The 16,050-nt window shown below is 40.8% G+C and overlaps 1 protein-coding gene across 9 annotated transcripts in view; it reads right to left on the reverse strand.

Annotated features, from left to right (window-relative positions):
- Positions 1-925: 925 nt before the first annotated feature.
- The window catches only part of ECT2 (epithelial cell transforming 2), a 199,443-nt gene continuing 184,318 nt past the window's right edge, over positions 926-16,050 (reverse strand). For 6 of the 9 annotated variants that reach the window (XM_029616751.1, XM_029616756.1, XM_029616752.1 and 3 more), the window contains 2 exons: positions 4,207-4,538; positions 926-2,271 (listed from right to left, as the gene is read on the reverse strand). In XM_029616751.1, the coding sequence (XP_029472611.1) occupies positions 4,224-4,538 (315 nt within the window). In that variant the 3' untranslated portion in view covers positions 926-2,271; positions 4,207-4,223. The remainder of the gene's footprint in view (positions 2,272-4,206; positions 4,539-16,050) is intronic. The other 3 variants (XM_029616758.1, XM_029616757.1, XM_029616755.1) reach the window with 1 other exon arrangement.

A 16,050-nucleotide genomic window follows, 5' to 3' on the forward strand; every position in this document is an offset into this window, starting at 1 on the left:
CACATCCACAGCTCTCACATGCCTCTCTCATACATACATACTGTCTCTCTCGTGCACATGCTGTCTCACTCTCACACACACAGGCTCTCTCACTCCTACATGCTCTCTTGCTCAAGCACAGGCTCTCACTGGCACATGCTGTCCCTCTGCACGGGTTGCCGAAGGATGGGCTCTTCAGAGGCCCTGATCTTCCCTGGCCGTGACATGGGATCTGCAGCGGCCCTGCTATCGGGTTTCCTCCTCTTCTCGGGCTGCCGCGACGTAGGATCCACAGCGGCCCTGCTATCGGGTTTCCTCCTCTTCTCGGGCCGTCGCGACGTGGGATCCGCAACGGCCCATTAATGCTGCTCTTCTTCTGTACGCAGCAGATGCTCCTCCTCCTTCCTGCCCACGCGGCTCCGGCAATGTTTTTCTTCCAGGGCTGCACAGGCAGGAAGGAAGAGGAGTGAACGTGACCCTTTTCTTCGGGCCGTGGTGATGTAAGCTCCACCACTGCCCGCCGATCTTCCTGCTATAGTTCCCTGCTTCCGCCGGCCCTGTGGACCGGGCGACACACCTCCACACTACAGGCGACACACTAATGTGTCCCAACACACACTTTGGAAAGCTCTGCTCTAGAGTGTTGATATTTTTTTAAACTATTGTTTGATGTTATTTGTATTATATGCCTGACAAAGTTCTCAGTTTTTAAACTTTATAAATGGAATTGTTTTAATATTTGTCACCATCTGATTTTAATATTTGCAGTTTATATTTTTGTGAATGTCTGCACTATAATCCACCTTGAATATTCTGAATAAAGGCAGAATAGAAATGATTTTAAATTATGTAGCTTTGTACATGTACTGCTTGAATTATCCTGATTAAAAGCAGTAATGAACTGGATAGGCAACTTGTTTTAGGCAGGAAGAGGAAAAAGTTGACTTTAACAGTTTATTTACATAAATTTATGGAGTACAAACCATTTAAAAATGTAGAAACAAAGCAATTTTACATATTTTCTGAAAGAATGCATTTTTCCATTACAAAAACAATTATCTTGTAGAAGGGGACAAATTAAAAACTATAATCCAACAAAAAAAATGTAAACTATGACAAAGTGCAGAAATTAAGATGTGGACTAACATCACAAATACACTGAAAAAGAATAAAAGTAGAAAACAATCATGAAAAAAAGTCAACTATAAACCAAGAACATTCGTAGTGTTTGAAAGATACAGCAGACATTGGGAAGCTGCATGCTAAGTAAGCACGCACAAATATTATAAATGGACATTGTAATCAGATACACAATTAAGTTCTTACTTGAACTGCAATAAAGGCTGTATTTTTGCTTCTATAAAAAAAAAAAAAAAAAAAAAAGCAACCTTGACATCTTGCCTGCATAAAATGAAAGCCATAAATATCATGATCAGTGATCACTTTCTACCATATCAAGAATGTGATTTGTCCAACAGTTTTATTGTTTTTCACAAGATGAACTGCAGCATTTTGATCACACCTGCAGGTAACTACATAAAACAGCAGCATTATGCAAGAGAAAAAAAATCCTGAATAAATTCAATGCAGAGTATTTTCTCCAGATCCCAGGTCAGTATAATATATGTTGATATTTTGTACACAAAGAGCATTACACACTGTTTAGAAACAGGCCAAAAGAAATGAACCTTTGTTTCTGCAAGTTGCATGTAACCCCTGGAAGGAGTTGCACAAAATAACTTGGTTAATAAAAATCACATGGATCATAAATTAAAGATAGACTTTACATCAAAGGATCACTGATCCAATTAATTTTTTATAATACTCAAAACTGTATGATTAGGATTAAATGACTGCAGTGGTTACATTTAGCATGCTAAACCTGTAACTGATACTGTGTCAGAATTTAACACTGTTAAAAAAAATGTAAGCATTAGAGAAATATTACATTTTACAGTATGCTGTTGGAATCAGAAAAGCTGACTTTTGCAAAAAAATACTTCCAATTAAATCTTTCACTTTTCTAGTAGAACTAGAAAAATCTATTAGTACTAGAAAAAGATTAAACACTTTGAGCTTGGTATCAATCCTCAACTTCTTAGTTAAGTGCAACCAGTGAGTACCATCTAGGGTACCAAGCACCATCACTTTTCAATAATTGTCCTTCAAATATCTTAGTTTCTTTTGGAAGTAAAACAATCTTCATATCAAGTGGGTTGTAGATCGACAGAAGGTATGGTACTTCCTTTCAAACATGGATGGAAGGCTGACCAGCGAAGGAGATGGGACACCCTGTAAGAAACAAAAACAAACAAAAAAAAAAAATCAGTCAAACTTTCGAAAAGGTTATTAAAATACCAGTTTCTAGAAAAGATTTTCAAAACTTAATCGGCCTATCTAAAAAAAAAAAAGCTGTAAAATTGCAGGGCCCAATTGTTTTATGGTGACTATAATTTGCTAAAAGTAGATTGCGCTTCAATTTTATCCTTTGGATACAACGATTCATTCCCATCACCATCACCTCTAACACCTAGTCCATGAACTCTGCCATATTTGAATTCTTATTTAAGCTTATACTGCAGTGCTTTACCCTTTTAACATGCATATTCTCATATTTGTATTCTTATGCCCATGTGCAATAGTAACCTCATATAGATCAATTCTTTCCAAGCTTCTCTTTAAAATTATTTGGATAAACTGGATAGGAATTGAGGAAGATCGATGTGTTTAAAACATTTTTTGCTCACGGATGGAAATATGTTTAGAAAACTTGGACACCAAACAATTTAAGAGTCAGGAGAAAATGTGTTCTTTATCTTCCTCCCGTTGCTTGGCTTTTCTTTTTTTTTTGCTCTGTTTTGTCTTAAGTTCAGGTATTTATTTTTTTTCTCTTTAGAATTTTAGATACTTATGTGAATTGTACCAATATTTTTCTATAATCTGAATAAAAATTGCTACACAAGTGTACATTGTATTTACATATATTTTGACCTGACCCTAGCTTATCAATTTTTTAAATAAAATCCTTAACTCCTATTCAGCTTGCATACCTAATGTCATTACATACTAACCACTTTTAGGCAATTGTTCAGTCTTTCCATATTGGCATTAATATTTGTGATCACCATGCAAAAGTTAGAAATACCCATTGATACCGATCAGTAATTTTACAAGTAGACACCATGTACACAAGTTATTTTATTTTCCACTACATGTGCTACAATTCAATCTATGGATTATCTACTGCACCGTTTCCAAACTAAATCAGTTTTGCATTTTACACAAGTTTGTACAACATACAATTGCCAGACCAAAAGAAAAAAGGTGCAAAGTCTGAATTTGAGAAATGCTCAACCAATTGTAAATTAAGACTAATCAGATACACACCCCCTTTAAAACCCATGCCATGTAATTCAGATGTGTAGGCATTTTCTCCCCCCTCAAGATCAAGCTGTTTTACTCTATAGGTACTAAACGCAAACAATCCCCTTCTGGGATATGTTTCAAATGAACCCTTCCTTAAAAAGGAGTCTTATCTTCTATTCCCATTCAAGCCAATGGAAGAATTTACACTACCCAGAGACATTATCTGCTTGTTACTTAACCTAAGCAAGTCAAAGTGCACTGCAATTTATCTGGCTGTAAAAAGCACAGGACAAATACAAAAACAGAAAAAAGTTAATGCAAGTTCAAATAAAACATTTTTCAAAGTGCTTTGGGAATCCCATTTAAGGCCATCTAGAAAAAGCAGCAACATGAAGTGTTGAATGGCTGGAGACTAAAATAATGAACAGAAAATAAAACCAGAATCAAAAGTGATTTGTACTTACTCAAAAGAATTTAAAAAAAATACTTGAATTGCTCTCTCAAATCAGCCAAGACTTGCTGGCAACTACCACCATTTCTGTACAGATGCACTTAGAAGTGGCCTGTGTTTTTTTCTAAGAAAAAACCATTTCAGCTTTTATGAATCTAAGTTTGAAAAAAATATCTAGACCTACTATAGAATTCAAACCCCTCAATACTTATCAGTTCTACATAATTACACAAGTCATCTGCTCAGATAGCTTGGAAAGAAAGATCTACAATTAAAACAAGACATTAAGATATAACTATTAATGTGAGGTATGTAACCATGCAATAAAAACTTCAGTTGTGAATTTTTTTAAGCCACCACATCTATTAGTCCAGCCCATATTATAAGTGAAACCAAAAAGAAAATCTCACTTCTGACAATGAGGATATTAGGAACAGGTTTCCTTTTCCTTGCTGGCGGGGCTATCTGTGCCCTGCTCAATTTCTCCCATGTGTTCAGAAGCAGCAGTGACAGAGATTGCAGGTGGTCTGGACAGCAGTTGGCTATTGGGTGTTAATTTTTTAGGGCTAGAAAGGATATGCATTCCTTTGAAAGGATGCAATGATGGAGTACTTGGGGAACCTGGGCAAAGGGTAGGCCGAGACCTAGGGCTTGAGGAACTCCCATCAAGGGAGTTTGAGCGCTGAACACTAGCATGTCTGGCAGGTCCACTAATGCTGAAGGTAGAATTAGAACGGGTTATCTATAAAAGGAAGGGAAGAAAAAAAACATTTCTTTAATAAGTAGTCTTCTACAGAATATATGAATGAAATGTCCTGTTATATTGATGTAATAAGAGACAGAAGCCATAATATGTGGCTCATTAAGCACTCAATACTTCTACTGATCCTTCAAATATTGATGTGGATTCAACATATGGGAGCTTTCCAGGTTTTCTGCTCAATTACAGTTTGAAGAATTCTCTTGAAACAGCAGGATCAACATTCCTCAAAAGTATCAACTTGCCTATAACTTTTTTCTCCCTCTTGCAGTTTTATTGCTGGCTTGTCAACTTTTCCAAACACTTACATTATATTTTAGCATTTTGAATAGGAAAATTGGTTCTTACCTGCTAATTTTCATTCCTGTAGTACCACGGATCAGTCCAGACAGTGGGTTGAGCCTCCTGTCCAGCAGGTGGAGACAGACCAAAACTGTGAAGGTATCCTATATATCAGGTTAGAGCCTACCCTACACCCCTTCAGTATAAAGTACTTCAAACTAACAAATTGAATAAGTGAATTGAAAGGATTCTGTATGAATAAAAACACTCTTGCATACAATTTTATTTTCATCTGTTAGATGCTTCCAGTGGTCTTTAGTAATAGTAGACAACAAATCAGATAATTGAAAAAACCTGTAGAAAAAGACAGAACATTCGAGTGGACATATCAGATCTAGTACGGGCGGGTGTCTGGCCTGATTTGTGGTACTACAGGAAAGAAAATTAGCAGATAAGAACCAATTTTCCTTTCCCTGTACGTACCCGGATCAGTCCAGACTGTGGACTGCTTCCCTAAACAGGGTGGGACTAAGATAGTGGTTAGTGCAGTTAGTATAGCTGTGTTTAAAAAAAGGATTGGATAAGTTCTTGGAGAAGTCCATTACCTGCTATTAAGTTCACTTAGAGAATAGCCACTGCCATTAGCAACAGTAACATGGAATAGACTTAGTTTTTGGGTCCTTGCCAGGTTCTTATGGCCTGGATTGGCCACTGTTGGAAACAGGATGCTGGGCTTGATTGACCCTTGGTCTGACCCAGTATGGCATTTTCTTATGTTTTTATAGTCCCGTTCGAAGAACCTGTTGCCCGAAGGAGCCAAAAACTGGAGCCTGCACATCCAGACGGTAATGACGAACAAATGTATGCAGGGATTTCCAAGTAGCTGCCCTACCTATTTCCTGCAGAGAGACCGATTGACTCTCCACCCAAGAAGTAGCCTGAGACTGTAAGGAATGAGCTTTTAAGCCTTCTGGCACAGGTCGACCCTTACAGATGTAAGCCAACGCAATGGCCTCCTTTAGCCAACGCGCAATAGTAGCCTTGGAAGCCTTGTTACCTTTATTTGGCCCACTTCACAGAACAAACAAGTGGTTAGAGACCCAGAACTCATTTGTAACCTGAAGGTAACGCAGCAAGACCCTTTTCACATCAAGGCGCTGCAGATCACTCCCAGCTGTATTTGCTACTGACTAAGAAAAAGCCGGAAGTTCCACGGACTGATTGACATGAAAAGACGACAAGACCTTTGGCAAGAAAGAGGGTACCGTCTTAAGGGATACCCCTGAATCCGAGAAACGTAGAAAAGGCTCTCTGCATGACAATGCTTGGAGCTCTGAGATTCTTCTGGCTGAACAAATGGACACAAAGAAGACTGTTTTGAGAGTCAAATCCTTGAGTGTAGCCCGGGCTCTCTTCACAGAGAGCCCGGTGAACCAAGAAGACTCCACAAGGGATAAGTAACCCGGTCCGGAGGATTCAAGTGCTTGGCTCCCTTGAGGAAACAGATGACATCCGGGTCAGCCACCACTGAATAACAGTCAATTGTGCCTAAGAGGGAACCGAGAGCGGAGACCTGCACTCACAAAGAACTGAACGACAACCCCTTGACGAGACAGTTCTGGAGAAAGGAAAGGACATGGGAAACTAGAGCCTTACGAGCCGAGATACCAGAGGCGACACACACATTTTCAAAAACCTTCCATACTCTGACATAAGCGAGGTAGTCTGCTTCCTGGTCCGCAATAGAGTGGATATAACTTCTTCCTTATATCCCTTTTCTCAATCTCCGCCATTCAAAAGCCAGGCCGCTAGACAGAAGCGATCCGCCTGATTGAAAAATACGGGACCCTGCCGAAGAAGATGGGAAAGATGATAGACGTAGGGAACCGTCCGTGGCTAGATTGTTCCCATCTGCGGCTGAAGAACAGAGGAGCTTTCGCATTGGTCATGGTGGCCATCAGATCCAAGTGAGGGGGACGCCACCTGCGGATGATCAGGTTCATCACTGCATCTGACAATTCCCACTCGCCTGGGTCTAACCTCTGGCGACTGAGGAAATCCGCTTAAACGTTCTCCTTCCCCGCAATATGGGATGCCGCTAAGCACACTAGGTGACGTCCGCCCAAGAGAAGAGCCTGCTGGCTTCCAGAGCGACTAGGCGACTCCTGGTGCCCCCTTGTCGATTGATGTAGGCTACAGAGGTGGAATTGTCCGACAGGACCCGCACCGCCTTGTGGAGGAGTAGGGGGAAGGAAGGCCTTGAGAGCCAGTCGGACCGCTCGAGCTTCCAGTCTATTGATGTGCCAGCGAGATTGGGTTGGAGACCAATACCCCTGAGCAGACTGGGTCTGGCATACAGCTCCCCAGCCGGAGAGGCTGGCGTCCGTTGTTACCACGATCCACTGCGATGTCAGAAGAGACATCCCCTTCTGAAGATGGGCAGGCGATAGCCACCACTGTAGTTCTGCGACGGTAGACTCAGAGCGGCAGGGGCGTCTGAAACCATTCCGATACCGGTTTCAGCGGGATAGCAAGGCTTTCTGTAATGGACGCATATGCGCAAAAGCCTAGGGGATCAGATTGATAGTGGAGGCCATGGACCCCAGAATCTGTAGATAATCCCAGGCTGTTGGCAGGGCAAGAAAGAAAATTACGCACTTGGCCCGTGAGTTTGAGCAATCAGTCCTCCGGAAGAAATACCCTGCCTACTCGAGTGTCGAATCGCACCCCCAGGAATTCCAGTGTCTGCGAGGGTTGAAGCTTGCTCTTGGGAAAGTTGATGACCCACCCCAGAGAGGTCAGACATGACCGGACGCTCAATTTTGGCGGTGTCAGTTCTCGAGCCCGCTGACAGCCGCCGCTCCGGTCCAAAAGGAGGCGCTAGGGACGCGCTAGTGTCCCTAGCGCCTCCTACCTGTTTTTACCGCCGGGCTTAATTTGCATACTGAATCGCGCACACAGGAGAGTGGCCTGTGCGCGTGCCGGGAGAGCTCTCCCGCGGACTTTACTGTATCGGCCCGACTGTTACTTACATTCTGGCCGATACAGTAGAATCGCGGGATAGCGGGCTAGTGCCCACTTCCCCGGCGCAAGCACAGGCCACTCTCCTGTGTGCGCGATTCAGTAAATAAATGTATTTAAATTAGGCCCGGCGGTAAAAAGACGTTAGGGACACTAGCATGTCCCTACCGCCTCTTTTTGGACAGGAGTGGCGGCTGTCAGCGGGTTTGACAGCCGACGCTCAATTTTGCCAGCATCGGTTATCGAGCCGCTGACAGCCATGGGTTCAGAAACCTGACGCCGGCAAAATTGAGCGTCCGGTTTTCAACCCGCGAGCCACGGGCCTATTTCAAATTTATTTTTTTTTTTTACTTTTTTAAACTTTCGGGACCTCCGACTTAATATCGCCATGATATTAAGTCAGAGGATGCACAGAAAAGCAGTTTTTACTGCTTTTCTGTGCACTTTCCTGGTGCCCGGAGAAATTAGCGCCTACCTTTGGTAGGCGCTAATTTCTGAAAGTAAAATGTGCGGCTTGGCTGCACATTTTACTTACTGAATCGTGCGAGAATACCTAATAGGGCCATCAACATGCATCTGCATGTTGCAGGCGCTATTAGGTTCGGGGAGGGGGAGGGGTTGGATGCACATTTTGGACGCGCTATTACCCATTTCTGAATAAGGGGTAAAGCTAGCACGTCAAAAACGCGCATCCAAATGCCGGCTAACAGTGCGCTCTGTTGGAGCGTACTGTACCGGCCTGATTGTATTTTATTGTACCCCCACTCCAAGCTAATCTCAGGGGTGCAGATAAACTGAAAATGGAAGTCCTTAACCACTGAAGCTTCCAGAATGTTCTGATGTAGAACTGTTTTAAACCATGTGCTTGGTTTGCTGCAAACCTCTTTTTGAGCTAGGTTTGGAGAAAACGTGCAGCTGGCAAAAAGCAAGGCAAGTGGATTGCAAAAAATCAATGATTACAGTTGGAACAATTAAAGATTAGCAATTACCAAGACTGAAGAAAATCACGAGAGACATTGCCAGCAATTAAAGCAGGGATTCTTATAAAAACAGGATCTAAAGGTTGTGCAAGATTCCATTGGTGGACTTTTTTCTCTTTTTTAAAGCATGAGCCAATACTCTAGCAATCAGGCTCAGATTAGGTTTTAAGAAAAACCCTGGTTCAAGAACAAGAGTAACAATGAAAAAAGAAGTATTGGTTAAACACAGAACATTAAAGATGCTCCACTCAAATGTGGAGAGCCTCTGTACATTAGGGTAAAAAACCAATGCTTTCATCTAAACTAGTTATCAAGGTCTTGACAAATATGGCTGGGGCAAAACCCAAAATGACATGGGATAATCCAAGATAAACATGTAAATCCCTCAATGATAAGAGATTATATAAAAAGGAATGACATTCATAGATCCGATAAAAATTTGAGAGCCTGTGCAAAAGGAGCTACACGTCAGATAAAGATCAAAATGGCCCATCTAGTCTGCAAATTTGATTTTCATGCACTTGGACAGATGCACATATACATTCCAATATGCAAGCCAATACTCCCGCCATCATTCCACATCTTTTAATGGCTTTCCCCCTCTTCCTACCACTCCCTATCTTCCCAAGTAGGCTAAGTATCTGCTACAGTGATGGCTTCCATCTCTGCTAGGAGGTACTCAATATTTAAATTCAACCTCCCCCATGCTCAAAATCTGGGCTTATTCATGTCGTCGCCATACAGGTCCATCAGCTTTTCTAAAGACTCAGTTTAATTACTTCTTTGCCATTTAAGATTGTAAATGCTGCTCTATACAGGTTACCCGCATGCCTTCTAGGAAGTACAAGGTATTGCCAATGCTGCTTTTGGGCTGTAACTGCCTTATTAGAAGCACAATGTTTTGGGTTGTGCCCATCACTTCGTTTCCATTGTTTTGCTACCAGAGATCTCTGTGTGTATTTCTCACTTTTATTAATTCAGTTACCTTTTTAGTCTAACTTCCTCCAGGAGGGCATTCACCACCCTTCTTGTGAAAAAAGGGTTTTTATACATTACTTCTCAGTCTATCTCCTTGGAGGCTTTATATCATGACTCTAGGTTCTATAACTTATTCCAGTGAAAAGTATTCACTTCTTGTGCACCAATACTTTCAGATATTTAAATAAGGTCAACATGCTTCCCCTTTTCTTCTAGGGTATACATATTTGGGTTCTTAACACATCTCACATGGCTTTTGGTGCAGACCCTCCATTTTAGTATCCTCTCTGGATGGCTGTTAACTTATCTATACCCTGAGATTTGGGCTCTCTCCTCATCCATGATCAGCCTCACCTCCTGTAGACTGCTCCCTTGGATTTTTGTTCCCCCAAATACAAGACACTGCACTTGTGAATTGAATCTTTACTACCAAGCAATCATCTACTTCTCAAATTTAGATCACTTCTCATTCTATCTATTCCCTCAGAAAGGTCCACTCTTTTGCACATCTGTGTCTCATCCAAAAAGAGAAGGGGGACTGAAATTTCACATGTAAACTTATTTTGAGAACTGAGTCCACCAGTTCATTTCTGGACCACTGATTTAATCAGAATGCTCAAAGATTTTTTTTTAATTAAAATATGGTTCTTTAAGTGACTGAAAACCCATTGATTATGTGCAACTATGTTAATGCAGCACACAGTTATCGTATTTTCATTTTTGAAGCGTGTTCTGCGCACCGATCCACTTATTGTGGTATCCAAAGAGAGGCTAACATTTCCTTCTAACCTCTACACAATTAGTGCAAAAATGTTTAATAGAACCTGCTCAAAGACTGGTCCAAGGTGCTCCATTATTTACTTCTCACCTTTGCGTGAATTCAGTTTATCACTACCATCTGCGTTCTATCGCCAATCAGTTAAATTCAGCCCATCAACTTGGGACAAATCCCTAGGATATTTGGTTTAATGAGCCTCAGATACTGAATAGTAGAAATCAAGCAAACTACATCCAGTCATGCACATGATCTAATTCTCTAGTCACCCAAAGAAATCAGATTTGTTGACCCGCTGATAAAACCATGCTGCCTTGGATACTGCAATGTGCTTGATTCTAGATACCTTCCTTTTTCCTTCACTAGATTTCCATTAAGTTTTCCCACTACTGAGCTCAGGTAACCCAGTCTGTAGTTTCTAACCTCTATTACCACTTTTATGAAGGAGACACCAAACATAACCTTCGCCAATACAGCCCAATCATTGGTGATGGGTGTAGTCCTGTGGAATAGATCCTTCAGCAGACCTGTCAGAAGCTCTTGGCACAAATACTAAACTATTTAGAGGAAAGTATCTACTCCACACCTACATGTTCCATTGTTATCCATTAGCAGTCCTCATCCAGTGTTCACTGAACATACATGCATTTAATATTTCTGCTTTTCCTTTACCATTTCCATACTGTCTCATCTGCAGCCTTATAATTCCACTTCTTGTCTCTCTCCTTTTACATACTTGAGAAAAGTTGTATTGGCTCTACTTGCACTTTTGCCATCCTAACTTCTTAAAACACAGGGAAGTATATCTAAGATGAAAATGGAGAGATCCTTTTCACTTTTTAGATGTTAATCTTTGTCTTTACTTTTTCAGCTACCTCTAAAAATCAACCATACTTGTTTATTTTCTTTTTTTTTTAATTCTTTATTAATTTTTCCATATGATATACAGAAACAAATTAGCATTTAAATTATCAATTCTCCTAAGACAATCATTAAGAAAAGAAAAGAAAACATTTAGGAAACAAATTATACAGCATTTGTTCCTATCTTAATTCCTCTATCATATTTAAATATTAAGCGGAATACTGGAAGATCCAAGATTTATGGGACATAAACAAGCAATATTAAGGAATATAAGTAATTAAGGAGGCATTATGTTACTACTCTGGCTCGAGATGTTTTCAGGCGGCACTCCCTCCGTCTTATGACTGTCAAGGAACACACGCATTGGATCTGGTTCAAAAAAGACATAGCGAGCATTATTCCATATTAGAATACATTTGCAAGGATATCTGATCGTAACTCTGGCCCCCATAGACTTTGCTTCCTGGCGCATCTCTAACATTTTTTCCCTCCTGATTTGCGTCGCCTTGGTAATGTCCGGGAAGATCCAAATCTTTTGTCCGTAGAACTCTTTCTCCCTGTTTCTCAGAAATAACTTTAACACCATTTCTCTGTTGGAAAAACAAATGTTACAGAGACAGTTCCACGGAACTCGACCTGCTCCTCCGAGGATGTTTCAAGAAATGCTGTTAGATTGTCGCCATCATTCAAGGATGGATTATTCGGATTCTTATTGGCAACGTAGAAAATATTTGCAATGGGGGAGCAGCTTCAACTGGCACTAGTAAAGTCTCTGTAAGATACTTTTTAAATTGATCCCTCAGGGAGATCAATCTTACTTGGGGAAAATTTAAAATTCTTAAATTTAAGTATCTTTGGGTATTTTCCATGTTTTCTATCTTTCGAGTCATTATTGAATCAGATTTAACCAAGTTTATCTGAGTTTCTTGAAGAACAGAAATTTTTTTATCCATTTCTTTTATTTTAACTTCATGCTGAATTACACATGGTTCTATCTTTTTAATAGCTTCTTGATTTACTAATGCCTGTGTTAACATTGCAATTGGTTTTTCCAGTGTTATTAAAGCGCTCCAAACCGTTTCCAATGTTATCTCTCTTGGTTTAATCAGTTTTTGAATGGGGATTGTGCCTACCTTATCCCCTCGGCAAACTTCTGAAACCCTGAGGGTTTCGCTTGTCGAGTCCTCTTCCTCCATTAGATCTATATGGGCAGCAGTCAATCCCAGGTCGGCGAGCGACTCCATTTTGGCCCTTTGATCTTGACGGCTCCTTACCACCTCGCTGCTGCTGTCCGTCAATGCACACGCAGCCGCCATTCCTCTCTCCCCCTCTGTGGCGGGCTCTCTCTCTGCTTCCCGCTGAGAGTTAACCCAACCCGGATCTGGATTGTGGCTGTGGGCTGGAGGGGAAGGCTTCTCGGGCGCTTCGGGGCTCAAAGATGTCTGTGTGTCCTGGGGTGAGTCAGCGCGTCCCTCGCCCAGCACCCCCGCGGACCTCTCTCCCGGAGTCAAAACAATATTCGGAGTGAAGAAGCTCGATATCTTGGATTGAGAGGGGGTCATTACTTCAGGTACAGAGGTTTCCTGACGTATTCGCCCCTTTCTCTTAGTATGAGGCATGGTAAACGCTGTAAAATTTCTAGTAGTACGGAGCTCACTTCACTGTGACCTCTCCTTAGGACGCCATCTTGGATCTCCGTCTTGTTTATTTTCTTATTTACTGTCCTGACAGATCTTTTGCCCTTACTATAGCTCTTTTTAGTTTAGCCCACTGTTCTATTCCACCTCTCCTCCCACCCTGCCAGCTGCTATTTAAGGTGCTTTCCTATTTTACTAATACTAGAATTTTTAAAATCCAGGGCTTTGATCTTTGTGCTATTTCTCTCTGCCTTGGCCACTATGTTAGAACTATACTGTCCGATGATCACTGGTGTTCAACTTGGCATTGACAACCAGGCATCAAAATCTCCTCCAAATTTGTACCTTTGCTTCAGACATGGACCATTTCCTAGTACTCAACATTACTGAGGTCAATGTACTACTCTTACAAAAACAAACCCTTTCAGTGACCAAAGCAGCAAGAATTGAGCTGGGTCTCCCGTGAAAGTCAGGCCCTTGTCAATCAGCAGCCTTAGAGGTTGCTCCACATCAGATCTGGGTTCCATGGTCTTCTTGCCCAATCCAGACCTACCATTAAAACCAAAGATGACCCTCTGTTCTTAACACTTCCTATAAGTGGCCATGAAGGAAACAGTGTTTTCAGGCCACAGTTGAAATACGGCCAGAAGACCCTGATGAGTCCATAGAGCTTTTTTTTCTGCAATTGAAAAGCCTCCCCAATTTAAAATTCTGCCTTATTGCCATGAGATCCACTAGCAGGGCTCTTCATCTGTTAATCACTAACTGGAAAGCCATCTCGCTCAATTCTTATTCCCTTGGATCCAAACACCACCAGCTGAGGACGTCTGCCCTTTCCAAGCTATGCAAGTTGTGGATAGTGCTGCCAAGTCTTTCTGCACATTCCATCAAAATATTTCTCTTGTTGCACCCGTTTTAAGCCCTTTGGTTCACATTACCACTGCTGTTTCGTTTGCAGATAAGATTGGCTGCCTTTTCCAGAACCAGTGGGAAGGCAATTAGGCAAACAGCTCTGGTTTCCAATCAACTGATGGACCAACTTATGATCTGTTTTCATCACAGACTGAACTTTCTTGTTGCGACAATCAGCCCCCCAAGTCTTGGGCTAGCATCTTTTGTTATTACTATGCTGGGATTGAGGAAGTCAAAAAGCTGTACTGTATCTGTTCAATGAAGTGTAATATAGTTCAATAAAGCTAATGTTCTTTCCTGATTTATGCTATGCTTGCTATGAACAAAGACAGAAGTTACTATTTAGATTTTAATAAGAAAATATGTAAACAAATTTGTACAATGTTGCACATCAGTATTTTTTGGGCTGCATGTACAAGATAAGAATTATAATTAGTAGAAAATAGATGTGTGACCTTTTCCTATCAGTAATAATATATGTTGTGCTTGTAGGTAATTGCAAATATAACCTAGGTCAGGATAACCTGTTGATTAGTCAGAACCTTAAATGTATGGAATATGAATAAAATGCGGAGATGTAACTAATTGGTAAGATAGAATTCTTAATGTTTTGCTTTATCATGCTGATGTGTTTAGAAACTTAAGATTGATTATAATTACTGGATTTCGAGACTGCGCATTGAGAGCCTGTTTGAAATGTGGTTCTCATGTGATTTTTCTTTTGTGAATATTACATGTCAATTAAACCTGATAGATTTATACTGCAACAGATTCATTTGTCTATTTTAAAATTATGGAGAGAATCACCAGGGCCTTTAGAAAATTAAAAAAAATCTCCAAAGGATCTCCAGACCTATCCCTTTCTTCAAATTGTTCTTGCCAAGCCATCACCACAGACTTTCTGACCAGCTACGGAACTGGTAAGGATACTCAAAATTCTGACACTAGGACCGCATCGATAGAAGGGAGTTCTGAAGAGGTTGCATGTGCACTCTCGCCCAGGGGATCAATTCTAAGGTTTATGTAAGACTTATAAACCTATGCTCATACAGATTGTACTCAAGGCAGTTCATTTAAAAAAATAAATAAATAAAAAAAAAAATATAAAAAAAAAAAAAAAAATATATATATATATATATACATAATTCAGGACATACAATGGTTAAATTACAATGGCATGTTAATAAAAAAACCCACTTATAATAGGGTATGTAAGCCTGCTCACCAACAGTCTGCACCACTCTGAAAACACTTACCTCTTTTCCCAAGCTTTTGGGGAAAGTCTTTAAGGCCTTTTTTTTTTTTTTTGAAGGTTTTTATACACTTGTCGATCAGAACTGCTCAGGTAGAGCATTCCAAATATTCAGCCCAGCCACAGAGAAGGTTCTCTGATTGAACAAAGATGTACAACCTCGGTGTTGGAATTTCTAGAAGGTTATTAGCAGATCTAAGTGTGCAGGCTAGCTGGTTAATACACAGGACTGCATTAAACCATGGTACCACATAAGAACATACCATACACTGGGTTAGACCAAGGGTCCATCAAGCCCAGCATCCTGTTTCCAACAGTGGCCAATCCAGGCCATAAGAACCTGGCAAGTACCCAAAAACTAAGTCTATTCCATGTTACTGTTGCTAGTAATAGCAGTGGCTATTTTCTAAGTCAATTAATAGCAGGTAATGGACTTCTCCAAGAACTTATCCAATCCTTTTTTAAACCCAGCTACACTAACTGCACTAACCACATCCTCTGGCAACAAATTCCAGAGTTTAATTGTGCGTTGAGTGAAAAAGAACTTTCTCCGATTAGTTTTAAAATGTGTCACATGCTAACTTCATGGAATGCCCCCTAGTCTATTATCTGAAAGAGTAAATATCCGATTCACAACTACCTGTTCTAGACCTCTCATGATTTTAAACACCTCATCATATCCCCCCTCAGCCGTCTCTTCTCCAAGCTGAAAAGTCCTAACCTCTTTAGTCTTTCCTCATAGCGGAGATGTTCCATTCCCCTTATTTTGGTCGCCCTTCTCTGTACCTTCTCC

This window comes from Rhinatrema bivittatum, chromosome 9, assembly GCF_901001135.1.
Source record: "Rhinatrema bivittatum chromosome 9, aRhiBiv1.1, whole genome shotgun sequence".
NCBI classification, from domain to species: domain Eukaryota; kingdom Metazoa; phylum Chordata; class Amphibia; order Gymnophiona; family Rhinatrematidae; genus Rhinatrema; species Rhinatrema bivittatum.